At 36.9% G+C, this 27,581-nt stretch overlaps 1 protein-coding gene across 2 annotated transcripts; it reads right to left on the reverse strand.

Annotated features, from left to right (window-relative positions):
- Nucleotides 1–848: 848 nt before the first annotated feature.
- Nucleotides 849–27,019, reverse strand: LOC127977314 (enhancer of mRNA-decapping protein 4). Of its 2 annotated transcripts, XM_052582160.1 has the most exons (30): nucleotides 26,767–26,986; nucleotides 26,017–26,173; nucleotides 25,370–25,481; nucleotides 24,944–25,043; nucleotides 24,652–24,838; nucleotides 24,273–24,420; nucleotides 24,058–24,162; nucleotides 23,812–23,921; nucleotides 23,241–23,306; nucleotides 22,809–22,892; nucleotides 21,599–21,694; nucleotides 21,401–21,500; nucleotides 20,210–20,390; nucleotides 20,023–20,089; nucleotides 19,841–19,932; nucleotides 16,411–16,601; nucleotides 16,253–16,329; nucleotides 15,934–16,066; nucleotides 14,732–15,225; nucleotides 14,015–14,116; nucleotides 11,769–11,912; nucleotides 11,590–11,623; nucleotides 11,131–11,311; nucleotides 10,429–10,584; nucleotides 10,139–10,254; nucleotides 9,707–9,872; nucleotides 9,287–9,473; nucleotides 8,272–8,491; nucleotides 6,330–6,493; nucleotides 849–3,131 (listed from the first exon to the last, which is right to left on the reverse strand). In XM_052582160.1, the coding sequence occupies exons 1-30, from the start codon at nucleotides 26,840–26,842 to the stop codon at nucleotides 2,948–2,950; spliced, it is 4,230 nt and encodes a 1,409-aa protein (XP_052438120.1). In that variant the 5' UTR covers nucleotides 26,843–26,986; the 3' UTR covers nucleotides 849–2,947. The 2 variants fall into 2 exon arrangements, with proteins under 2 accessions (XP_052438120.1, XP_052438122.1); XM_052582162.1 differs by lacking the exon at nucleotides 23,241–23,306 and having other exon boundaries at nucleotides 26,767–27,019.
- Between the last annotated feature and the right edge of the window lie 562 nt (nucleotides 27,020–27,581).

Here is a 27,581-nt window from a genome sequence, read left to right on the forward strand (position 1 = left end):
TGATTCACTAGCGCGCGTATCTTGTAGTAAAGGGGAGGAGGCTGCGGGAAAACACGACTGACTGTCTGCTCAACGGAGGTTTGTCTCGAGCACAACTTTTCATTTCACTCACGCATTACTATACGCTGGTCTACATACACTTTCATTAATAAGTCATCAGAAAACATTACATAATGATAACGTCAGTAGCTCACGTACATATATAAAAATCTATATTTTATTATTTTAACTACTTGTGTACTGCTCTGTAATAAACGAATTACACTAACAGTTATTAGCCTATTACACATCCGTAGCATATTCCAGCAATAAGATTAACAAATGTACTTGATGTATAGATTCTAATTAGGGTTAGTTGCAATTAATTATGCATAATTTTGTTATTACCGTAGTAAATGCATGTAATATGTGTAACAAGGACATGGTAAAATAAAGTATGACCATAGTTTGTATCAATTATAATTACACACTCAGATGTGTGCTGTATTATACATTATACAGATTTTATGATATAGGTTTTGTGTGTTATTCATATTATATACTGAGCGTAATGCATGAATAACTGATGATATCCCATATTTATTATTTTTAAAAACACCTCACAAAAGGTAAATAACTAAGAGTAACTTATTCACAAATAAAAGGTTTTACTGCAGTTTAAATTATAATTTTTAAAGTTCTATGCATCTAAAATATTTAGTACATTGACGTTTTATCATCAAGCTAAAAAATTTATTTATTGACTTTATTCATGTTTGTCTTTTCATATATTTGATCCATATTAAGGAGGTGCCAAAGCTTATTGAAATAATAAAAACAGGCATATGTAGAAATGTGTACAGTCTTACTGAACATTGAACAATGTTTTCCTTTTTTATTCCAAAAAGTCTACAATGAAAGAAATGAGTGTAAAATATACAACAGAATTGCAAACACAAGGAACAAAAATCGAAACACAATGGGAAAAAAAATTACAATTACATTTTCATACACAACCTGCAATGCAAACAAAAACAAAAAGTTTGTAAGCCTCAAAAACTGAAGGCAATGTGTATTAGTACAGTAACCCAGACATCATCAGACATGTCTAAAACAGCATCGAAAATCAATTAACCTTGCACTGCAACAAATCTTAAAACTGACAAGAGGACGCTTTCAACCTGACAAAACATAAAACTGAATCAGAGAATCGATCTGATCACAGGTCGTCTTTGCTGGACTCTATACTATGCAAGAAAGAGAAATGAAGATGAAACAGGATTAATCCAGGTTTACAAAGATTAAACAAAAGTGGGGTGTTGAATTTGTAAAAACAGGTTAACTATGTTTGAGTACATGGCTCTCACCATTAGCATGCAAGCATGCTGAGTTTAATACATCCTTACTAGCGCCTCAGATTTACCCACAATTGCGCAGCAGGATCATGTCGGTTACAGAGCTTTTTTTTTTTATACATATGAGAAAAAAAAACAAAAGAGGACACATTGCTTACACCCTGTAAAAATGTCCTAATGAGCCACATTGACTGCTGCAAATGGCTATGGATATAATATGCCCAGCTCTAAAAATAAAGACGACAGGGGAACTATAATGAGTTAACACAAACACAAACACAATCAACGGGGCCGGCACTTCCTCCTCGCATTAGCATGAAACTTGTGAGGAATAAATGACTGAAAAAATAAAATCAGATCACAGCTTACAGCACTTGCAAGAAAATATTTCAGTAACAAACCTGTCCATTCCCAACTTCAATTCCGTGTTTTAGTGAAAAAGAAAATTTGCTTGGAGCCACACACACACCAACGTGGCACCCAATGTAGGTTCAGAGGACCCGATTACCAATATATGATGCACAATAGTCTGATAAGGCACTTTCTTTTTGTTCTTCCTTTATCAGAGGGCATGACCATACAGTCCCTCCTAATCAAAAACAAGTGTTGCAATCTCAGTCTAAATCAAATACAATCAACTAGAACGGGCCACTTTCTCGAACACTTTCAAATATTTGGGTGCTGCGATACAGAAAGACAATTTTCACAGAAAAAAACCCTGTATTTAAAAAAAAAAAGAGCCTTGTTGCATTCACTTTAGTGTAATTCTGCAGAAGAGCTGAAAAATCACATAAGCAGCATATAAAATTAGAAAGATGATAACATAAATGCCTGCCCTCTAGAGACTTACAGACGTACTACAAGTTACAGACTCGAGGCTCCACTTGAAGAATTCTAAGTTAATATGTTGTTAGCATTCCTTGGTAACATAATAAGCCCTCTTCTATATTTTACAGGGCTCTGCTGATTGGAAAATGGGTCGACTTTGCAATAGTCCAGAATTGAAAACTTGCTTTGGCCATTTCAAATAGCATTAACAAAAATTCCAGGAACATGTATGACGCTCCACTTGACATGACAAAGCAGCAACTCGGCCAAATTATTTTCAGCAAAACAGTGGAGTCAGATAAGTGGCCTAAATGCAACCTTTAGCGATAACGTTCGACAGCATTCCACCATAATATATAATAATAGGGGAACAAAAAAAAAGCAGAGCAGCCAGGAAACCATCCATTCCTCACAGTAAGCAAAAAAAAAAAAAGTGGTCTCCTGGTATTGAACGCATAATGAAAAAACTGAAGTAACCATGTCCCGTTCTGCATTCATGGTGGTGTTGCATACAAACTGAGGATTATTCACATGTGCCGAGAAACTAAATCAAAAATAGTCTTTAAGGAACGAGGGAGGGAAAGATGGGGGGGGGGTAGTCCAAAGCCACCTATATATAGTCCAAGCCTGGACTACAACTCCCAATAGTACTACTTGAGAGAGCCAATAAGCTGCAGAGCACAGATAAAGCAACTGAACAGCAGGGTGGTATGAGGTCATGACGGTCATCTACGAGACTGCAGAACAATGTGAAGATGTCAGCTGCGTCATCCGGAGGGGCTCTTCTAGTGACTGACCAGACCCTGCAGCATCATCATGAGGCGCCGAGCACGCTTGCTCAGCGGGCCGTGGGCGTCCTGCTGCAGGAAGTGTAAGAGCTTCTGTCGTACCTGGGACAGCACTGCAGACATGTGGTCTCTGGTGACTGGATCACCATGGTCCAGGTTCATTACAGCATCTTCAAGATAGCTACAGACAAATGAGAGAGAGGGGTCACGTGGGTAGAAATCTTTCCTAAACTATGGGCATTCAAAAGTTGCTGCGTATTCTGATGAAACCGGTTTTTCATAGGTGAAAAATATTTCATATTATTGCAGATATTTTTTCCACGAACCTTAAAAGGATGAAATGTAAATTTTTCCCTTTCTACAGATTTTATGTCACTTGCCTCTAAACCTTCATGAGCAAAACTGGCAGATTTCAATTCGCATACTTCCGAACAAGTGCCTTTGAAATGAATGGGAACCCATAAAATGCTTGCTTCAGGCAGTTTGAGTTTCTTGGCTAACAACTATAAAATAGCCGCTAACATCAGCGCAAGCATCATGCAATCACCTGCGTCATGAAGGAGCAAATGTTTTCTCTCACATCAGACTTTGATTCAACTGGAGGAACCATTTTCATTTATTTTATCAAAGTGTTCTTGCAGGAAGGCTAAGTTCCTTTAATCTCTCCTGTTACGATAACCAGTTTGCTTTGAAGCCAATTCTCATTAATATTAGAGGCACTTTGCACTGGGCCAGACCTCTAACAATGTATTAATATTAAACTCCAAAAGTGCAAGAGGTCTAAGCTTTTCAAAACTGAATTTCCAGTGTCACGCGATCCTTCAGAAATCATTCTTATATACTGATTTTAAAAGATGAGGATTTGATTTCTTATTATTATTCATTGTGAAAATATTTCATCATAATAGAGAATCGGCCATACATTTTTTCAGTATTTTTAGATTAAAGTTCAAGAGGACTTATTTGAAATCTTATTTGAAGCCATGAATGGTAGTGTATGTGGTCGGCACAAGTCATTCATTTCAGTCCTCAAACACAAATCTGCTGTTTTTTGACAGCTGTGCTAACAGATCATGTTTGTTATTTCTTTAAGCTATTCTAGGCTAAAGCTTTTTTTGGTCTTCTCTGCAGGCTGCTTGAGTTTTTTTTATTTTATAAAGTCCATCAAGGATTATTGAAACACCACCTGTCTGGAAAACTCTCTCTCCATCTGCCTCTTTAAATGAATAGACACTGGTGTATGATACCACCAGAGACTTGAGCTGCATGTTGCACAGAGGTCATCTTAATTACCTCACAAGCGACCATTAAGTTAAAGCTTCTGATTAAGAAAAAAAGAAAAAACAAATGGAGGAAATGTAATACAATGACCTTAATATCCCCAGGACTTTACGGTGTAGTCCTGTCCAGATGGCTAAGCTTTCATGCCTCATTGCAATTTGCTCTATTTTCACATGTGTAGGCCCTGTTCCAAGCCCACAGTGCTGTTATCTCAACTATAATCTACTGGCCCGGAGAGATATTACATTCCCGGTACATTGAAATCACTCTCCACACACTTGTATTCTGATGATAAAAGCTGATGTTAAACTCTGGAGCATGACACAGAGATAGGTGGAATGAATATACTGTGTGATGCTAGATAAAAAGGCAACTTCTTGTAGCACAAAAAATAACCAGGCCAGGAATACCAATCCAAAAAGATTTCAAAGCCATAATCCATATTAATATTAGTTTTACTGAGTATTCTTGTTTTTCTTTAACCAAGTGTTACATAATGTGAAGCAGCTGTTGCACTAACGCCAGACTTGCTTTAAAAGTAACACATGCAATGAGTGCCACATTACACAGTGTTCAGGTAAACAACAAGCTAAAAAAGTGCCCAGAGACTCCTGCTCGTTCCACTTTGGTGCACTCTCCTAGCGGTTACTGAATGCATAAATGTGTCTTATGTACTGTACACCCAAAGTGGTATTAAGGTGTAGTGTGTGAATATTAACTGGTTCATAATAGCATTCTTTGGTATTCTAATGTGAACGTCCAATCTAGTTAATTAATATTCATGAATCAGGCCTGGACTGGCACATACAGTATGCTGCTTTAACCAGTAAGTTTGTCTACTGGGCAAACACCACAATGTTATAAATATTCCAAAGCAATACCTTTACTTAAAAAATCTATTCTCATATTTTTTTTTTTTTTAATTAATTCATTTCGGTGATAGCAAAGCTGGATTTTCAGCAGCCATTACTCCAATCTTCAGTATCACATGATCCTTCACAAATATTTTAAAGTTCACTTGAAGCATTTCATGATACCTTCAGACACTGTAGATGCCAAGTTTCTAACATTGGTTCCTATTATCAATATTAAAAAATGCTTCGCTGCTTAATTTTTTTGTGGAAACCATGACATATTTAACAAGACGCAGGGTTTTTCTTGATAAACAGAAAGTTCAATGAACAGCATTTATTAGAAATTGAAATCTTTTGTTACATTATGTCTATACTGTCACTTTTGAACATATCGCTACTGAATAGAAGTAGAATAATTTTTTTTTAAAATAATTTTTTCTTTAATTATATTTACTTCACATTTTTTGGCAGTTATTATCACTATAATAGTATCATTGTTTCCACAAAAAAACAGATGTTGACAATTAAATACTAATGAAAATTACATTTTCATTAATTATTTTGAATATGGAGCCATCTAATGTTCGTAGTCATGAACAAAAGCCCAGTCTCCTGTAAATATTAATTCAGGCGCTAAAAATAGATAGTCTTCCTACTTAAAATACCATCCTTATGTCCGTTCAGAAAGAGGACAGATTTACAGATGGTAATGTCTATGCACATATGGGCCGGATGAAACACTAGAATTGCAGAGTGCAATTCAGAGAAAGGACAGGCAGACAGAGCAGTTTAAAGCAGTAAAGGGACTTGGCAGCACATAGGCAGAGCATTACTCTGTGATTCACAGGAGCTGGTCCCTTTCCCCCAGCAGAGGACTCTAATGCAGTCCTGACTCTTTAGAGCACTTTAATAACTGCAGCCCAATGCAGCAGTGCCACAGAAGCTGATGTCCCCTTCAACACAAGGTCATCCACAGGAGAAAGAGACGATGTCTTGAGTCTTAAAGCATTAATATACTATGACATGAATCTGCATTTTGCCCTTGCTCACGTACAAAATACAGAGGACTATAAATAAATACTTAAGTTTAATCATTAAAAGCACAGCGCTGTGCATGATCTCGCATACTCATTCAAACTGCGAGGGGAGCTGAAGGAATAACTTCCATATAAAGGACATATGGGAAAAAAGAAAGAAAGTATAGAACATGACTGCACTGACTGATGGAGTGGAAGCGAACAAACCTGATCTTGAGTTCTGTGCGTGTGCTCAGGTTGGTGGAGAGCTGCTGGATGAGAGACAGAAGGACGGCCTGATGGAGTGGACAGGGCTGCTGGCCGAACACTTGCTGGGAGTCAATGGTCTCACACACGTACAGCACCAGATTCAAGTCGGCTGCAGATAAAGCCTGCAAGAAAAATCACAGCGAGCAGTCGGTGAAAAAAACTGGAGAAGACACACTAACACAATACAGCGTTACTGTTAAAGATGATCACATTTATAGAGAGACGATAGTAAGAGTTTAAATTTTCAAGGCTAATAATTACAGTGATTCCCTACAACCACTAAATTGACAAATCTATTAATACAAATCCAGAGTATACTTAAAGGGTCATGAAACCCTATGAGATTTTTGCAGAGGTGTTTGTGTTGCACATCATAGAAGACAATGTTAGCATCTGATAATTTTAACTATTGGAGAAAACTGGTTAGTTTTAAGCTTTTTTTGACTACAGTACATCAATGATGCGGTGGGGTCTCATTTTTATTGATGAGACATGACATCACGCACATTAACAGAGAAATGTTCATGGATCGAAGGATTGTGTTTGTTTTTGCTTTGTAATAAAAGTTTGGCACAAATGTGATTCATTCACAGTGATTGTAACTGTTTTTACACCTTAGTGACACAACCCATCAAAAGGCTTAAATAAACACCGCAGAATAAGCCCTAAAGCTATCATAGCTGCAATAGCACTTTCATATAAATGTTTTCGATGCAGAGGGCAAATGGCTGTACATTTATTTATTTATTTAACTCAATTGGAGCAAAATTAAACTGTCTGAACCCGAAGCTGTCTGTGCTGTCGATCTCCCCTTTTCCCCCCAACTCCACTTCGCAGAGCACCACGCCCACATTTTTAGCTTTTTTTTTTTTTAACTGTGGTGAGAACTAACCAGTGCTGAAACGGGGGGTTCCATGACCTTTTAATAACATAGTTACTGTGATTTGACTGTCAGCACTTGTTACTTATGACGTTTCCATATTCTTAATTTGGCTATTAGCGATTTGCATTGCTTATAGGGTTAGTTCACCCGAGAATGAAAATTCGTTCACCTTCTACTCACCCTCCTAGGTGTACGTGACTCTTTTCTTTCAGAATAATCCAATCGGAGTTATATAGTATATTGTCCTTGCTATTCCAAGCCTTTCAATGGGGGTAAGAGGGTGTTTGTTGTCAATAGTTCAGAAGACGTCAAATAATGTGCACGCATCTGTAAATAAAACGTCCCTCACACAGCTCCGGGGGGTGAAAAAGGCCCCTTTTAGCAAATTCATGCATTTTTGTGAGATAAATATCCTGATTTCAAATGTTAAACACTTTTTCTCACTTCTGCTGACAGAAGATGTTAGAAAAATTATTTATCCAGATTTCAAACACCTTCTTACCCCCATTGAAACGCTTGGAAGAGCATGGACAATTTTTTATATAACTTAGATTGGATTATTCTGAAAGAAGAAAGTCACAAATCTAGGATGCTTTGAGGGCGAGTAGAAAATAGACAAATTTTCATCCTCGGGTGAATGAACCCTTTAACCTAAACAAAACACTACAGATGGAAACCATGTATTTTGTTCACATTACACGTCACATCCAAATCTTTATGGGTTGTGTGAAATTCAGGGCAGTGGCAGGGTGAACGAACCAAAATCAAACCATCCCTAGACAAATCGCGGGACACATTTTCTGTGTATTTTCCAGAATGGCTGTGTGAAAGAGGCTATAAATTAATGATTGAATAATGTGGCTTGTAAAAGTGTGTTAAAAGACCTATTAAATTAACTGTTGTAATGTCAATCAGTGCACCTCTACTAACCATAAAAAGTCCTAAAAACAATCACAAAATCATGACAGGCCGACCTGTGAGACAATAGACACGCGTGTCTAGCGATCAGTAACCGACCTGTTGGAAGGCCTCATTGAGCTGGCCCTGCTGTAGTAACTGCAGTATGCTGGCCTGCTGGGCCTGGTAGTCCAGATGTGCAGAGGGTACAGGTGTTCCTGCGGCCGAGCGCATGGCCTGCATGATGCTGGAGGTGACAGCTGCCTGCTGCTCCTTCATGGCCAGACTCACCTCTCCCTTCACTATGCGCTGCACCTGTGTCAGGATTGAGTCCTGCAGACTGCAGAGAGGACAGACACCTTTAGTCTAGACAAATTTTATAACAAAAGACAGGATTCTACTTCCAGAGTGATTTACTCAACTTAATACTACATACTTTATACTGTAACACAAACCAACTCTACTGACAGGAATTCAAGTGCCCCACCTGCCAATCCATTTCTAAGGTGCTCAATGCAGAGTTCCAAAAACTGTTGTGTATTTAAATTCGGCAGATGCTGAAATCCCCACGCATCTGCACCACTCATAAACAGAGACACGCAAAACATGCAGGATTCATATTTAAATCGACTTTTGCGGCTTAATATTACAGGTACTAGTCCATATCGTGGTTTGATTTAAGTGTAATGACCTACTTTTGTTTAAATAATTCAAAATTTGAGCAATTCCTTGACATTCCGCGATAAACTGTGAATTCCATTTTTATGATTAGATTTTGCAATTCCGTCAGTGTTTTCCTTATCGCGGAAATCATAGGGCCCTATTCTATGCTAAATTATCCACTAATCTAGTTTCAAATGGAATTTTTGTCAAAGATAATATTTTTTCCATGTTATTTTTCATTAAAAAGAAGTTGTCTAGATTTAGTAGTGAGTGACAATCAGGTCAACACACAGAAGTGTAGAAATTCTACATTTATTAAAAAAAAAAAAACTGCACTGATATCGGTTTTGTATTAGCTGATACTCAGAATCTTTTGGAGCAGATCTGAATTTATTTTTTTATTGTTGTATCCCTAATTTCTAATAATTATTGGATGAGCTTTCTGCTGCGTGCGTGTGATGGTAAGGCTTACTTTCCCACGATCATGTGGAGCTGATGCTGAACGTCAGAGCACACGCTGGTCGTCACAGTGGTGGCCAGCTGGTCTTGAGAATTCTGGAGCGCGTCAATCATCTGTTGCAGCTGGCCAATCACAGGATCCCGTGCATCCTGGTCCCGCTGTTTCCTGTTCTTGATGTGCATCTCCAGCTGTTGGATGTCTGCGGGAGAATGTGAAGTCATTAGATATTTAGTTACAGCAACACATTACAACACTGCTTAACACAGAAGAGTTTTCTTAATTAGCTGGTGCTACAAGATGTGCAAATCTAGCCTAAGAGCATTCAACAATCTGCCAGATTCATTCATATACTCTACTTAACGTTTCATTACCATAAACAAGCTCAAATAAAAAAGTCAGATGGGTTGTGAAGTCTTCTATGATAGCTCTTACACTCGTTGGTTCCCTGTTTAAAGCTGTCATTGATCTGCTGAAACATAGACTGGCAGCCTCTCTCAAACACGGGCAGCACGATGCTCTGGAAGGTCTCTTTGTAGGCTGACTGGATGGGACCCTGCATGGCCTCTGCAGCAGCACGGCCGATAGCATCCGTCGTGTTCTGTGAATAGAAGAATAGGACAAAAAGTTTGTGCCTGTTCGGTGTTTCGCAATGAATTATTCAGTGCTACATCAGTGCATAGAAGTTGGTGCACTTCTTCTGAACCGCTCAGTTTGTAGTATGTCTTTCAGAGAAACATCCTTTCTAGACAGAACTGTTTTTAACTCAGCATTTGGAAAATAATATCAAAACAAATGTCAAGTTTGGATTAAAAAAAAAAAAAAAACTATTTAAGTCTGTTCATTCTCAAACTTTCAGCCACTGACCTTGGATTTAACAACTTTGATGACATTTTCCTTCAGTGTTCCTTCCACTGCGGTTAACTTGGCAGCGATGGTACTGCTCATCTGTCCAGTCACAGGTTCTAGACTCTTCGATATGGCTGCATAACAGAAAGAAAGGTCACCTAAAGCTCCACACAAGCCTTCAATCAGTAAAAGTCTTTGCTCCAGCTATTTCACAACTAGAGAAGAAGAGCAGAATGTTCACTGTTGTATTGAACGCTATGAGTAAAAAAGTACAGTTGAGCTCTTGTGTTCAGAACATAAGCACTCACCCTGTGGGACGGTCTTCTTCATTTCTTCCCGCAAAACTTTGTCTAGCCGGTTGCAGAGACTGTTGTTCAGAGTCTGGACGAGCTGCTGAACCAGCTGGTCCTGGAGCTGTTGGTTCCGGCTTTGTCCTTCAGCCAGAATTCTCTCCATTCTTCTCTCTGTGTTACCAGTTAAAGTTAACAACATATTACATGGACCTGATCAATCCAAAGTGATTATTCGTTATTGTGTATATGCATATGAACAAATGATTTAATGCATTAGAGAATTTATTCATATCAGCTTTTTCCTTTTATAATGGGGTTAGAGTTTTATTTTAACATTGTAATTTTAGATCATTTATTAAGTTGCTTTAAAATGTAGCTTCTTGGTTTATGGCGTCATTCATAATGCATTTAACGTACGTAATGTGACATATTTCAAAGATAGTAAACTGCAGAAAATACCGGAGAATGGGACTTTTATCTTTCTGGATTTTAATTAGCATGTAAAGTGAGCATGGCCAAGAAATATGATCGGCTAAAATATCAATATTACTCATCTCAGTCCATGTAGCCTTGGTAACATTCCTAAAAAAAATCGTTGATGAAAGCCTATGCATGCAAAAAAGTGCAACATGAAGAAACTTAAAAATTATGATTTGTTTGCTCATTTGTGTTTAATCTAATCTTCAACTACAAATCTACTCCGAAGTGGAAGGATACGTTCTTGCTCCTGCTGAGCCAACATGGCGTGCTCAATGTGAGCCATGATGGAGCTCTGCACGGCGTCCATGTGGCTGGTGACTCTCTGCAGAAGTTCCAGCTGGTTCCGTCTTAGCTCAGCGATCTCTCTTTGCTGGCTCCGTAACATCTGTAGGAGCTCATCCTGCACCTCTGTGCTCATCTGAGGACACAACGGCACATTTATTCCTCCATTGTGAAGCTCAAGGACTTCCGGGGATGCTTGACTGATGTCAGCACAGTTGTAAGAGTCATAACAGTCACAGCAGAACATTCACGCTACTGAGCTTGCCTTGTTATTCATCAGGTTCTGTCTCAACTGCATTAATGTTTTATTTATATTATGAATCACGGTGACTGGACAGAAAACGAGCCTTCATGCATTTTCATTGGGTTTACACAATGCATTCGGATTGTGATGCCGGGGATCAACAGACTTACCTGGTTCTCAATCTGTCTAGACTGTGAGGACTCTCTGGGAAGGGAGAAAAACAAAGATGATCTAATCAGTCACGCAATCAGATTATATGACTGAAGGGGCTCACTGCTCAATCCTATATTAAACAACAAAAACATTAATATCAGGGAGATTTCCATAGTAAGGGGTGCAGCTCACTCACCCTTCATCCTTCTTGATCTTCCTCTTGAGCTTAGGGGAGCTGCGGGGAGATGTTTTCCAGTCTTTCACAGGAAGTCTGTGAGAGGAGCGAGGGCCACAATTTCCCGAGGAGGAGGCCAGACTGGCAACCTCGTCATCATGATCACTGTCCATCACAGCAAGAGCAAAAAATAAAAGGGAAAGACAAAAGATGAGCAAAATCATCATCAAGGTATTAAAGACTGACGCTACAGGAAACCCCCGACACAGCCCTTAATTTACATATTTACACAATTGCTTTCAACATTGATGATAATATGAAATATCGCTTTTTATCAGAATAAAATAATTAATTGAACGATCATGTTTCACTGAAGACTGGATTAATGGCTTCTGAAAATTCAGCTTTGCCTTCATAGGAATAAATTCCATTTTAAAATACATCAAAATAGAAAACAACTATTTTAAATCATAGTACTGTATTTTTGATCACATAAATATAGCCTTGCGACTTATAATTATTTTTTATATATATATATTTTATATATATATAGTAATATTGTGAAATATTAGTTTTCTATTTGAATATACTTTTAAAAAAATAATTTATTCCTGTGATGCAAAGCTGAATTTTCAGCATCATTACTGCAGCCTTCAGTGTCACATGTAACATCCAGTCTATCACATGATCATTTAGAAATCATTCTAATATTCTGATTTATTATGAGTGTTGGAAACAGTTCTGCTGTCTAATATATTTGATGAATAAAAGGTTAAAAAGAACTGCATTTATTAAAAAAAAAATCTAATAATTTATATTCTAGTAATATATTTTCTTTACTATCACTTTTTATTAATTTAACACATCCTTGCTGAATAAAAGTATTGATTTAATAATAATAAAAAATAAAAAACAATTACTGACCAGTAGTGTATATAGTTATTACAAAATATTTATATTTTAAAAATAGCTTTTTTTTTTTTTTTACTTTTTATTCATCAAAGTATCCTAAAAAAGTATCACATGTTCTGAAAAAATATTAAGCAGCAGAACTGTTTCCAACTTTGATAATGAATCATCATATTAGAATGATTTCTAAAGGATCATGTGATAACGATCCTAAAAATTCAGCTTTGCATCACAGAAATAAATGATAATTGAAAGTATAATAAATTTAAAAACAATTATTTTAAATTGTAAGAATATATCACAATATTACATTTTTTTCTGTATTTTTGATCAAATAAATGCAGGCTTGATGAGCAGAATAAACTTCTTTCAAAGACATTAAAAATAGTAATGTTTCCAAACTTTTGGTCTGTACTGTATGTATATATATATATATATATATATATATATATATATATATATATATATATATACGCTGAATCGACGCGATACATATAAACTATATTATTTGTTGTATTCTCCAGTCAAAATAATGGAGTTCATTTAGAATTATTCAACTTTTTCGTACAAGCAGATAAGCCGGTTTCTACGATAGTGGGCGGAGCTAATGCGCAAATGGCAATTTCATTGGTTGGCACTCATCTATTACTGTCCCTGTTTTGATTTCAGCAAATCTGTTCGACCGAACCCAGACAACGTGATTAATATTCATGAACCCAGCAGCTCATCAATCCATAGTGCATTGTATATTGTTAGAATGGTAGTAGAATTAGAAGTAGTATTATCTTTTAATAATAATAAATATGATCCATTACTATTTTTTTTTTTTTTTTATTACAGAAACCCTCAATGACCCAAAATATCTTAAGCATCATCACCAGTCTTAAATTCAGCTAAAATGACAAATATGCATTCACACATGGTTACCAAGTTTAAGTTCTAATCTCTACAGTTATATCATTAAATATTGCTTAATACCATAATATAATGCTTGACTGACTGATTAAGAAACTGTGCCATTTTACAAAGATAAGCTGATTGGAATAATATATATATATATATATATATATATATATATATATATATATATATATATATATATATATACACACACACACACGTGTGTAAAATAGTATATCAGTGTGGCGAGTAAACTAAAAATTTTACTAGCCAATGGCCATTATATTGCCAAGGTGTTCGTAGAGGGTTGTGGCAGAACAAGCATATGCAAAGTTAAGATGGATGGATGGCATAAATTGAGCAATTGAGCAAATGCACTTGAAAAACAAGCATAGTAATTTGACCTGAGCTACAGAATTGGCACAGACAGCTGAACAGTTGATACGCCAGAAGTGTACCTCTGCTCTGCACTTGCATCTTGACTGTCGTTCTGAGTCAGGTGATATGTGCGCCTGTGGTATGGAGAAGAAATGTGTCTGTCCTTTATTTCCTCTCTAGAGCTGGAAGGAAACAGTCAACACAAAGTTATCAAATGTTATCAATCAAATCAAATTAAGTCAATCAAGTATCACGGTTTGCTCAAAATGTATCATCTCTCTATACACCACACAAATCATAAAACTCCCAGACACATAAATACTAAATGTTAATATTAACTTAACATATCAACATAAATCACAAAACAAACAAAAGAAAATATGCACTACTGGCCTGGAATAATTAAGAATTATTTTATCTGAAAAAAAAAAAAAGTATTTGTATCTGATCGTAAATGCAGTAAAATCATTAATATAGTGAAATATTACTACCATAAAAAAAATATAAAGTAGGACAACTGTTTTCAACATTAATAGTAATAATAAATGTTTCTAGAAAACCAAACCAGTCTTGTGGATGACGATATATGCTTTGCTATCACAGAAATAAACTGCATTTTAAATACGTTTTAAAAAGCTTATTATATATTACAAAAGAAAACAGTTCTTTTAAAATGGAACTATATTTCACAAGTTCACAAATGCAGCATTGGTAAGCATAAGAGACTTCTTTCAAAAAAAGCTTCTAATTAGTTGTGTATAAATAAAAAAATATTTTATTATAGAGCAGCATTTTACCAGTCTCCCAAACCATTGTCTCTCAAGCTGTTGCGAGTTTCTCGTGTGATATCAGGTGCTGCGGGCCAGGTGTGGTTCACACTGCTGTCAGAACAGGATCCTCCAGCCGCTACTGCGTTCTCCTGCGACAGAGCCGTCTCCAGCAGTGAGGGTGTGTTATTGTGTCTCTGTTCTCCATCCACGGATGCTGCACCCAATTCCAGAGGCAGCAAACTGTGCTCAGCACTGCTCCGGGCTCTTGGAGACAAGAGGTGGAGGACTGATGCGGCTGATGCCATACTGTCAGAATGCAGGACGGGGCCTGAGTCAGCAGCGGCACCAGCCAGCCCCCTCTGCAGGGTCTCTGAGGCAATCTCGGGGATGTCCTGGGACATTGCTGTAGAAGCAGAGGAGATGACATCCGGAGAGCGAGCTCTGGTCGGAGAGGCCTGGGGGACAACTATGGGGTCTAAGACCTGGAGATCCAGGGAGAGAGGAGGGTTTGGAGAGGAAACCTGTGGAGGAGGAGGAGATAGGAAATAATGAAGGGGAAGTCTGTGAGAATAAGGAGCAGCTTCACAGAGCAGAAAGGCCTCTCGCAGAAGGGATGGAGAGAGCACAAGTGGGGGAGAGAAAGCCTAACCGGATGGAGTGGATGGAGGGATGAATTATGAACAAAAGAATTGTTAAATGAGTTTTTTCATTTAAATCATCTCAAAAGACTGACAGTCTGTGCCTTAGTTTTGTGAGTGCGGAAATCTGATCTGAATTCTTCAGATGGATAGTCGATACAGATCTATAAGTTATATCTACTATAATGACATTAGCATTTAAATGGTTCAAAAGCTTACTGGCAGAACGATTTTTATTTATTAATTAATATGAATTGTTCAAAAGTGTCAGGAAAAGACTTCTTTAATAAGATACTTCTTACAAAAAAATAAACCAACCTAAATGTGAATATTTTGTAACAATATGTCTTTACTGTCATTTTAAGCACCATGTTCTGAACATTGTTTAAGTGACATACTGTATTGAAGTATATTAAAAATTCATATCATAAAAAAAATTAAAATAAACAACGGTATTCGGTATGAACCGGTATACTGCCCAGCACTAATATCTTAATATCTTAAAAAAATAACACCTCCCACACCAAAACAAAGGCAGGGCTACTGGACATCAATATATCACTATATGCAGTTTGACATGTCCATTAGTACCTGGATATTTTCCCCAAGGCCTGAGATGAGGATAGAGTTGGATCTTGGACTGCCTGCGCTGGCATTCAGAGTCAAGCTGCTGTTGCCACATTCAACAGACATTTTAGGGCTCTGGGCCAGATCATCTCCACCTCTGGAAGAAAGAATATTGAGCAATGCCTATGAGTGCATGAGAAGACACAGTGCCCCACGTTTAACTCTCAGATCACACAGTAGGATCCAAAAGTTTTAAAACACTCATGAAAATCTGGAAAGTTTGAGGACTTAAAAAAAAAAAAAATGGGTAACAGAAAGATTATAAATGAGTTAAATTCCCCACCTTGCACCGCTATCTGAGCTGCTCATGGCCGTGACTATGGTCAGGCTGCTGGCACTGCTGCCAGGAGAAGCGGGCATCTGAAAAAACAGGAGAGCTAAGATGAATAATCACCCTCTCTGAAGGGACCTTATGATGAATCTGTAGTATTAAAAGCTTACGGAGGTGCTGGACGTCATGAAGGCATCTGGGGTCATGAGTTTGGGCAAGGCTGATGGGGCTGGACTCATGAAGTCAGCTGGAGTTGGAAGAGCCAGAATCTTACTCAGGTCATTCTGTGATCCACTATCACCAGACTCTTTATCAGAGCTCATTGCCTCCACATTCAGATCAGCCAGTGGGTCAGAAAAACCTAGGAGGGAAAAGCGTTTTTTTATCATTTAAACATTTTATATATATATATATTTATTTTAGTGGTGGGCTGTTACCGGCGTTAACGTGAGACTCTTATCTGGCGATAAAAAAAAAATTGCAGTTAATCTATTCTCAAAGTTGGGCTGGGAGTTGGGTCTATACTAGGCGAGCTATGATGAGCTTTCACCTTTGTTATTTTAGCGTGGATGTATACCTAGCCGAATAGCACTGTAGGGGGCAAGAACGAGTCTTTAAACCTGTGTGTGTATGCCTACTGTGAAATTACCACAGGATGCAGCTAAAATGCCGCCTTGTTTGCTTCAAGGAAATTATTATTATTATTTTTTTTTTAAGAAGCTTCCCAATGGAAACCTCGACAAGACGCACACGTTTCACACATACTCCGTCTGCAGTGTGTATGCAGTCCGCGTGCGTTTCGTATGAGGTGCTGAAGCAGCATGGACTCATACTCATTGTACTTTCACACTGGACGCGTTTGCGGTTCCCTACTCGGTACGTAAACGATCGCTGCACTGCTGCAGACGCACCGCTCCTGGAACGCACTGACGGACCGCAACTGTGTGAACGCTGGAATCCGTTAACATGGTTGCATAAAAAAAACGCACTGCAGACGGAGTATGTGTGAAACGGGCGTAAGGTTGACTGCACACCTTGTGCAATGTGGAATTAGTTTACAGCTTTCTCAAGCAGTTTGTGAGACATTTTGGAAACAGGAGATGAGCCCCTGGTCTAACGCACCACCTGGCTTGAGACACCCATTCTAAAAGACTTACTTTTAGTCATTATTTTATTCAGTGGTGGACGAAGTACACAAATCAAGTACTTGAGTAAAAGTACAGATACGTATAGTAAAATATTACTCCAGTAAAAGTAAAAGTACTCCTTTTTCAATCTTACTCAAGTGAAAGTACAAAAGTACTCAATTTTTTATGTACTTAAGTAAAAAAGTACTGAAAGATAGATGTTTGCAATTTTATATAGGCTACTTAATTTAATGTTATATTAGCACATATTTTTTTTATAATCCTACTGCTCAAAATACCTGGGATTTTTTCCAAAATAACCACTATATGGAGTCAAGATATATTTTTGTTGTTGATATGGACTACGCTGATGAGAGTAATGTTCACTGTGAAGCTTACACTGTGATGTACCTGAGAGAAAACAGAGTTGACCATCTGATTTTCACCAATAAGAACAAAGTAATTTAAAGTTTGTTTTACAGAACATCAAAGTTACAGTACAGACCAAAAGTTTGGACACACCTCCTCATTGAAAGAGTTTTCTTTATTTTCATGACTATGAAAATTGTAGAGTCACACTGAAGGCATCAAGGGCTATTTGACCAAGAAGGAGAGTGATGGGGTGCTGCGCCAGATGACCTGGCCTCCACAGTCACCGGACCTGAACCCAATTGAGATGGTTTAGGGGTGAGCTGGACCGCAGACAGAAGGCAAAAGGGCCAACAAGTGCTAAGCATCTCTCGGGGAACTCCTTCAAGACTGTTGGAAGACCATTTCAGGTGACTACCTCTTGAAGCTCATCAAGAGAATGCCAAGAGTGTGCAAAGCAGTAATCAAAGCAAAAGGTGGCTACTACCTAGAATATGACATATTTTCAGTTGTTTCAAGCTTTTTTGTTATTAATATAATTCCATATATAATTCCACATGTGTTAATTCATAGTTTTGATGCCTTCAGTGTGAACCTACAATTTTCTTAGTCATAAAAATAAAGAAAACTCTTTGAATGAGAAAGTGTGTCCAAACTTTTGGTCTGTACTGTAACTTTATATATGACATGATAATAAGGCCTGAAGTTAGGAAGAACATTAAGGAAAATATAATTATATTTTCATAATGATTTTTTCCTTCTCAAACCTTGTCTATGGTTTAAAAACTACCCTGGCCAAACAGGGTGCATCTCTTCCCACTTTAATAATTACTGTAGTTACCATGTTCTGAACATCACATCCTTTCTTTTCTACCCAGATGTAATCTCTCTCTCTCTCTCTCTCTCTCTCTCTCTCTCTCTCTCTCTCTCTCTCTCTCTCTCTCTCTCTCTCTCTCTCTCTCTCTCTCTCTCTCTCTCTCTCTCTATATATATATATATATATATATATATATATATATATATAGGTGGTTGAATAAAAATATTTGGACATTATTTATAAAAATTACCTCAACTTAGCACCAACAAGCTTGTTAGCTAGACAGTTAGCATCAGCTAACAATATTTACTTATTTTCAGTACGGTTATGAATAAACATTCATGTCTGTCTACTCGTCTAGTTAATCCAAACAATATACATATGTATAACGTTACTGTTGATAAACAATATAAAAACAGACGTCACATAGGACATTTTAATAAATCTGTTAACATTATGGCAGCGGGGAATTTGAACGTGCATGAGTTATTGTATTTAATCTGTGTTATTTAAAGTTGTTTTTTTTTACCTAAAATTGATGTGTCTGCACTCGAGCATTTCAGTGGGCTTAAATAGATCACTCTTTACAACGGATTTAGTTCCCAAACAACTGAAAATTTTGACCTAAATATGATTTTCAGTTACAATAATTAATCCAATATTTCGACATTAATAACTTACTTTTAGCAACATCAGACGCACGCGCGCTCACAAGATCTCCCGGTTCTTACTTCTGGAGACTCGCACTAAACGGTTCATTTGAATCAGTGAGTGGTCGACTCCAGAACAGCTGCAATCGGATCATTCTAATTCCTGAACGAATCGTTTGGTGCGATTCGCGATCCGATTTAAAGGTTTATTTTGAAAAGACTCAGTTCATTCATGATGAATCAGACACCGCTTCTGCGTGTCGGAGCACGTGATATATTATAGGGAGTAACGATATGTTTTATGAAATGTAGTGAAGTAAAAAGTACGATTTTATGCTTCGGAATGTAGTGAAGTAAAAGTAAAAGTTACTCAAAATAAAATTACTCAAGTAAAGTACAGATACTTGAAAAATGTACTTAAGTACAGTAACGAAGTAAAGCTACTCCGTTACTGTCCACCACTGATTTTATTTGCGTAGCACACATATTCTGAATGCCTTTGGCAGAATTCAAATTAGCCATTTTAATCTAGATTAATTCAAAGATTACAGTGAGATTAATCTAGATTTAAAAAATTAATCTATGCCCACCACACACACACACACACACACACACACACACACACTTCTAGACTCACCAAAGCTATCCTGTGATCCAGACTGTGGCATGAAAAGGGAGGAAGAGGCCCCCTGATTGGGCTGGAACCAGATCTGCACATCCTGTAGTGATCTGAGGGCATAAGAGAGTGTTACGTCACTACAGATCTGAATGCAAACTTCATGTCTTCATGAAGAGCTTTTTTTAATTTGAATAACTCACTTTGTATGCACACAGTACAGTTTAATCTGGATTCCTGATTTGGACTCCGAGTGTCCCTGGTTTCCTTCTGTGAAAGGATATTACAGACACAAAAATATTAGAAAGCATCAATTGAATGGATCTTCACTAAACATACAGCAAGACATTTACATAAACAAAATGCATGGAAATAAGGAAAGGAACTGGCCTGTCGTCATGCTTTCACTTTCCTCATCAGGGGGAAGGACCTCTGTGTGGCGCAGTCTGGCGCGGGAGACATCCTGTATGCCGAAGCTGAGCACAGGGTGTGTAAGCAGAAACTCTGAAACTGCAGTGAAGCTGGCACAACCTTTTTCCTGATCCTGTGACACCTCCATGACGTACAATACCTATATATCAAACACACAACCCAGAGTCTGCTAATAAACAACCAGTTAATCAAACACAACATCATCACTTGCTTGTTGTAATAGCAACACTGACCTAAACTCAAGAATCCTTTTTAACAGGACATACGCTAGAGTTGGCCAACTGAGAGTGTTAAATTTACTTTGATACTTCCCGTCTTTCTACATGTGCCAAAGTCATTTCTGAAATTCCTCAAACTTGAAGATTGACCTATTTTAAGTGCTTTCTGGAAATTAGACAATGATTAGATTTCACACTTGCTGCTTGAAGATGTTTTCTGTCAGATTTGATTGTCAGTGATTTCAAATGGCATTGGTTCTTGAATAAATACATATGAATAAGATTTTTAGGACACAACAACTTTAATTTCATTTTTATGGAAAGAAGCAACATTAGGCAAAATAACATTTTTTGGTTTCCAATTAAGAAAGGAAAAGTCATACAGGATTGGAACGCCATGGGAATAAGCAAACAAAACTAGAGCCCGATATAAGAAACAGCTGCTTTAAAACAATCTGCATTGCATAAAGCGCTATATAAATAAAGGTGTTTCGAAAAAATTTGGAAAAGTGGAAAACATGGGCAGAGTGGTAGAATCTAGCCGTAAATATGGAATTTTGCTTCTTAAGTGGAATGTCAAAGAATTTGGCAAAATTTGGAAGAAAAAATAAAAGGCTGCACAAAGCATAAAATCCCGATGGACTAGTGAAATTAAAACTCAATGAAAATTAAACTACAAAGAGACTGCTACTTGACTGCATGTCTTTGAGTGACAGAGCAGTGCAGTTTCATCTATTACACACTCAAGCATGACTTTCATGGTGTCTACAACCATGGGGTGCTTTTTGATTATTACATATATTAAACCAATAAACACTGAATTATATATATATATATATATATATATATATATATATATATATATATATATATATATATATATATATATATATATATATATATAAAAATACAAAACAATAATGAGTCTGACCTTCCTCTGAACATCACTGAGAATGAGAAATTCTGCAGACAGGTCCAAACTGGCCTTCAGGCTGGGTAGTACACTGCTGTTGAATGGATCTGGGGAAAACCTGAAACACACAAGTTTACAGTTCATCTAAAATTCAGAAATTTATGCTATCATATCCATAACCAAATAACATATCGAACAATTAAGAAATGAACAGACCTGATAGTTTGTAAGCACGTCCATGACACTGTGCACCACATCTTAAGTTCCTGGTTCTGATCCGCTCCAGTGATCAGGAAGCGCCAGAAATGAACTCTTCAGAAGAAAATAAATGGTTAAGTTGAATGTATAGCATGTGTCTAGGACAATATTTGAAGTAAACACAACTGAAAAAAAAAACAGCTGAAAGCCCAGTGTCAGATTCCCTGATGACTCAGGATGCTGACCACTGAAGACTATATGAACTTTAGGGCTAGGTATCGATTTGGTATACTCGATTCGATTCTTGGTTCGATTCTTGATTTAATTTATTTTTGACAACATTTAGTGAATTTAGTTTTAATACAAATGCTATTGATATTTAAAAAAAAAAAAAAACGAACAGTAAACATCAGTTTACAAATGGTGAATTTTATCAAAAGAAATTATGAGCCACAGGCCTGTATTTTACACCTATTCACAAACAGAAAACAAATGTGATTATTCCTTTAAAAATAAAGATTTATTAATAATTATTATTAGTAGTAGTAATAGCATTTATTGTTAAGAATTGCTAAACAGTCATATTTCTGACACAGTTTCTTCACGTTAAACTAAACTTTTATTTTGACGGATTGGCATGAGGAACTAGTAGCTGCTGTGTATGTGATACGACGGTAGTTTTGTCAAATTAAACGGTAAAATGCTAATGAAGCGACTCTCAGAGCAGCTGAAAGCTGGGGATGAAATGAGACGACAGCATGAAAACACCGCAAGCGTTTCCATGTTTTTTTTGGGGTGTGTAGTTAACCAAACAGTGCACTGCACCATCCATTCATTCATTGCGGAAATCATGACGCATTTACGTGTGATGTTAAATGCTTTCACAGATTTGTAGCATTACAACAGAATTTCACCCGAGCATTGCAAATCATGCATATTGCTTTGTTCTTGTCAACAGTATCTCCATCATGATAAGCACTGAATGAGTGACAGGATTCTGTTGAAACATTGCGCAAGGTAAATAAGAGGCTGACATCTAGTGGAGAAAACTAATGATAAGATTCACATTAATCAGATCTTGTTTGTAAAGTTTGCTGAAATAAATAGCGGAAAAGATTGATTTGCGTTTTTTGAGAATCGATACTGAATCAACATCATAATCTTTTTTTTGTTTTTAAACGATTAACTTTTTTTTTTTTTGCCCAGCCCTAATGAACGTCATACTCACTCCGGGTCTTGCTTCTTGTGGTTGTCACAAAAGAACAGGCAGGAAAGAGGCCGTCCATTATGAGGCTGCCATTCATGCAGGCATCTGCAAAAGGAGCAAGTTTATTTACATTTTTCACAAGGCTATAGATTTAGTTATATGACAGCTTCAGAAGTATAATCAATAACAAAAAATATCAAACTATTATTGTAATATTGCTAATCACCATTAACAGTATAAACATTATATAAAATGACAACACATTTATGTAGCAATTACAGTCAAATGTTTGTAATATACATTTAATAAGATTATTGTACACAAAGTATTGTAAATTAACAAATGAGCATATTTATAGCTTGTCAACTAAAAGCAAAAAATGTTTAAACAATTGAGAAATACTTTAAAGGTACATGCCACTGTTTGATTGATTTATTAATATTTATACACTACCGTTTGGTTGGTTTGGAGTCGGTAAGATTTTGTGTTTTTGAAAGAAGTCTCTTATGCTCATCATAGCTGCATTTATTTAATGAAAAAAGTAATAAAACAAGTTACATTGTGAAATATTACTATAAATAAATGTAAAGCTTTCTATTTAATATATTGATTCCTGTGATGGCATGATTTTTAGCAGCCATTACTCTAGTCTTCAGTGTCACATGATCTTTAAGAAATCATTTTAATATTTTTACTTTGTTCTCAAAAACATTTGCGATCTGTTATTATCAGAATTTATTCTATCCTGATTCAATTAACAATGTTGAAAAAAGCTGCGCTTCTTAATATTTTTGTGGAAAACATAATACATTTTTCAGCATTCCTTTATGAACAGAAAGCTAAAATTAACAACAATAATCTAAAATATAATTTTCTGATAACATCACAAAATGCCTTTAACGTCACTTTTGATCAATTTAATGTACCCCTGCTGAATAAAGGCATTCCTTTCTTTCAAAAATAAATCTTACTGACCCTACATTTTGAACAGTAGAACATGTTCAGTTTCATAAGGTCTCAGTACCTGGGTTGGTCCTGTCCTTCAATGTAGATTTGCCAAAACTTTACAAATCCATCATGACTGGCAGTGGCCAAGACCGTGCCATCAGGGGACAGAGCTCCCTCACTAATGCGCTGCAAAAATAGAAATACGTTTAATAATAAACATCACATCCTATAAATCACTTATATGCTACATCAAATCTAATTTCTTGATTATTTACTACAACACTGCAGACTCAACATTGAGCTGAAAGACAGCAGGACTTACTGCTGTGTGTCCTCTAATGGTGATGAAGCCCTCTTTCAGGTCTGTGGCGTCCACGGGCCACGAGCTGTTACTGGATCGGAGGATGTCAAGGTCCCAAACCTCAGCCTACAAGCACAGTGAGGAGTAATAGTGTTAAAAACATTTAAAATCTAATAATATAAAAGTGCATTATATAAAGAAAGTGATGAAACTGTCAAATTCTGCGAATATCGTACTCTGTCTTCATGAAGGAGTGCCAGTGTCTGACACGCATCCTCTGGGTTCTCATCATTGTCCTCCAGGATGAAGGGACACCAGATGAGTCTGCGGTTGGAATTTAGTGGAGTGTCCTCAGGCCTTCGGATGTGAACGATCACTTCATCTCTAAGAAACATCAAGGTTAAGGAGTTCACCTGCTCAGTAGCATTATACTACAATACATATAGATCCAGATTTTTTTTTTTTTTTGAGAACTAAAGAAAATAAATATTACAACTTACAATTTTACAGGGGTTTTTTTGTATTTAAAATCGAATTAACCTGCTGTTCTTGATGATGTAGTAACAAAACATGAAAAATCTTTATCATAATTCCTGTTCAATCTACAGAGGATACTGTATTTTGCTGCTGTGGCTGGTGAGCTGCCAAATGAACATGTTTCCAGCCTCATCCACGCAGCCCAACAAGTTGGAGTCCAAGTGGGCGAAAGCAAGGTCCGTGACTGCGCCGGTGAAGCCCTTCAGCAGTGAACGCTCGGTTGATCCCAGCCGCAGCACTCGGATCATAGAATGATTGTTTGCGCCTGTGAGTGAAAAACAATTATAAACCATTCAGCTGAATCCCAGCAACATTTTATTCAAAGGACTGTGCTAAATGAGCCATGGACAAAGACAGTGCGCAAACTGACCTCTGATGGCATAAGCCAAGTATGAGTTGGACACGGCTATTAAATTGCCATAGTAGTATTTGTGCTCCCAGTCATATTTGGCCACTGGCTGAATTTTAACCTATAAGAAGAGTCATAAGGAAAAGATTTAGAGAGCAGACAACAACTTCCAGGGTTTCTACTCATTTTGACTATTTTCCAATAGTTCATTTTTAAAAATCATTATATAAAGATTTCTGCCCAAGTACATTTTTCATAAAGGAACACTAGTGGAAGATTTTACAGACTAGTCATTTCCATTGTTTTCACAATTTTATAACTTTCAAATAACTTTCCACACCTGGAAATACCTAATAAAAATTCAATGATTTTCCTAGGTTTTCAATGAGAGTGAACCCTGAACTGCTAATGATAAAGAGTTTTGCCCAATTTTTTTAATTTACACACCTTGTTGCTGCCACGAGCCTTACTGTCAATACTAGAGTCACGACTGGACACAATTTCAACATTGTTTGCTCTGATGGGCACACAGGTGGACCCATCGTCTCCTGAAAGGCAGCTGGTACCGAAAACACAAAAACACAGGTATATGGTTTTATTAGAAAAATAAAGTCCTCAAATTGCAAGATTTCTTATGCAGTTATTTAGAAATTTCTATTCAGCACTGTTTCCATAAAAATATTAAACAGCACAGCTGGCTTCAACATTAACAAGAAAAAAAAAGTTTTTTTATGCACCAAAACAGCATATATCCTGAATGATCATGTGACACAGAAGACTGAATTAACTAAAACTGAAAACTGCAAATTGCAAAACAACTGCTGAAATTCCGCTTTTATCATCAAAGGAATAAATTAAATGTTGAAATATATTAAAATAGAAAACAATATTAAAAGTACAAACCATCTTTTAAAGATCATATAGATATAGAAAAGACACATTTTAAAGCGACACATTTTAAAGCAAAACATTTTAAGCCGAGTCCATAAAACAAATTACGGCTCATAAGAAGCTAATAACAATATGATTGCATTAATGGTTTGCTAAAGAATCCATAGAACATAATCTACAGCGTTAATGACAGCAAAACATACATAGTCTGTGTGTCCTGTCCATTAAGTTTGTCTGAGTTGTGAGCAGTCGTCTCCACCATTGTCGCAAGTCCTCCTGCACCAATGAGATCCGCTCCAAGAACACCATTCAACTCTCCATTGAAAGATGGTTTTCTCTGGCTCTCTACCGAAGAGGGCTCTGTGGAAAGAAATGACTGATAAATCAAGTTGTAAAAAATGCACTCTCTGACTATCATTTTAATGACTTTCAATACAATTAATATTTCAAATTAAATAAATATAGAAGTATATATGAGGTGTGCATACATGATAAATACCACGGGTGAAACATATTGTATTCTAACACAAGGCAAAACCTTGCAATGATGCACAAAAAGTTGGATAGGGTTTGAAATAGTCTTTTTGACCTGACATGTCATCTCTCAGAAAGCTATAATGTCACGGTTATAAAGTCACTGCAAAGTGATGGATATAAATTGCATTAAACTCTTGAATATGATTTATGGTCATGTCGCGATAAATACTCAACACTTTCAGTCTGAGTAAAGCAGCTGCGCCAGCAGGAGTTTAGCCCTTACATGCTACATTACCCCTCCTTTCATTCAATCACATTAATAAACAAAACATGATGTTTGTCACTTATAAAACATAGTTAGCACTGTCCCGCATTTCTGAGCGACTGTAGTCAGGAGGCTCGCGCTGAAGTCCAGCGCTGCGCAGCATCCTCGCGCCGCGGCCTAGCAAACGTTACTCCCTTCCCCGGCAACTTACCGGGACGATCCAGTTTTAAGATGTCCCGAAGGTGCTGGGTCGCGCCCTCTATGTCCATGTTGGAACCAGAAGCCATAGAGAAGGGATGGGGGATTAAATCACTGGAAACTGTCGAATTCTCAATAGATTAGTTTTGTGTCTGAACTCGCTCCTCTCATAAAAGCTTGCAAAACGTCCGTCAACTTCCGGCGAGCGTTCCCTGCATTTCATTCCCCCGCCTCTGCTGGCAAGATTTCTTCGGTTCCGCAGTGAATCGCCTAATTTGGTGGGCACAAAATCGCTCTTGAATAAATATATAGAGATAATCTCCTTTTAGAGATCACAAATTCATATTTACATTTACATGTATTTACATTTATTCATTTAGCAGACGCTAATCCAAAAAATCCAAAGCGATTTACAAATGAGGACAGTGGAAGCAATCAAAAACAACCAAAAATGCAATTATATATAAGGGCTATAACAAGTCTCAGTTAGCTTAACACAGTACACGAAACAAGGGCTTTTAAATAATATAATAAATAAAAAAGAAAACAGATAGAATAGAAAAAGAATAGAGCAAGTTAATGTTAGAGGTCTTATATATATATACACACACACACAAAAATTGCATAATAAAAAAAATAGAATACAAAAAGATTAGAAAGGTTTTTTTTTAAGATTAGAATTATAATAGTGAGTGCTAAAGTTAGAGGGGCAAATAAAGTTGGAAGAGATGGGTTTTAAGCCGATTCTTGAAGATGGCTAAGGACTCATCTGCTCGGATTGAGTTGGGGAGGTCATTCCACCAGGAGGGAACATTTAATTTAAAAGTC

This window comes from Carassius gibelio, chromosome B18, assembly GCF_023724105.1.
Source record: "Carassius gibelio isolate Cgi1373 ecotype wild population from Czech Republic chromosome B18, carGib1.2-hapl.c, whole genome shotgun sequence".
In the NCBI taxonomy this organism is placed as follows: domain Eukaryota; kingdom Metazoa; phylum Chordata; class Actinopteri; order Cypriniformes; family Cyprinidae; genus Carassius; species Carassius gibelio.

What these genes read in the sequence shown, in the direction of transcription:
- LOC127977314 (XM_052582160.1), bottom strand. Translation starts at nt 26,842, where the DNA reads ATGGCTTCTGGTTCCAACATGGACATAGAGGGCGCGACCCAGCACCTT. An exon ending in GACAATGGTTTGGGAGACTG is followed by an intron (nt 14,117 to 14,731) that starts GTAAAATGCTGC and finishes GTTTCCTTCCAG; the next exon opens with CTCTAGAGAGGAAATAAAGG. An exon ending in GAAGAAGACCGTCCCACAGG is followed by an intron (nt 10,255 to 10,428) that starts GTGAGTGCTTAT and finishes TCTGTTATGCAG; the next exon opens with CCATATCGAAGAGTCTAGAA.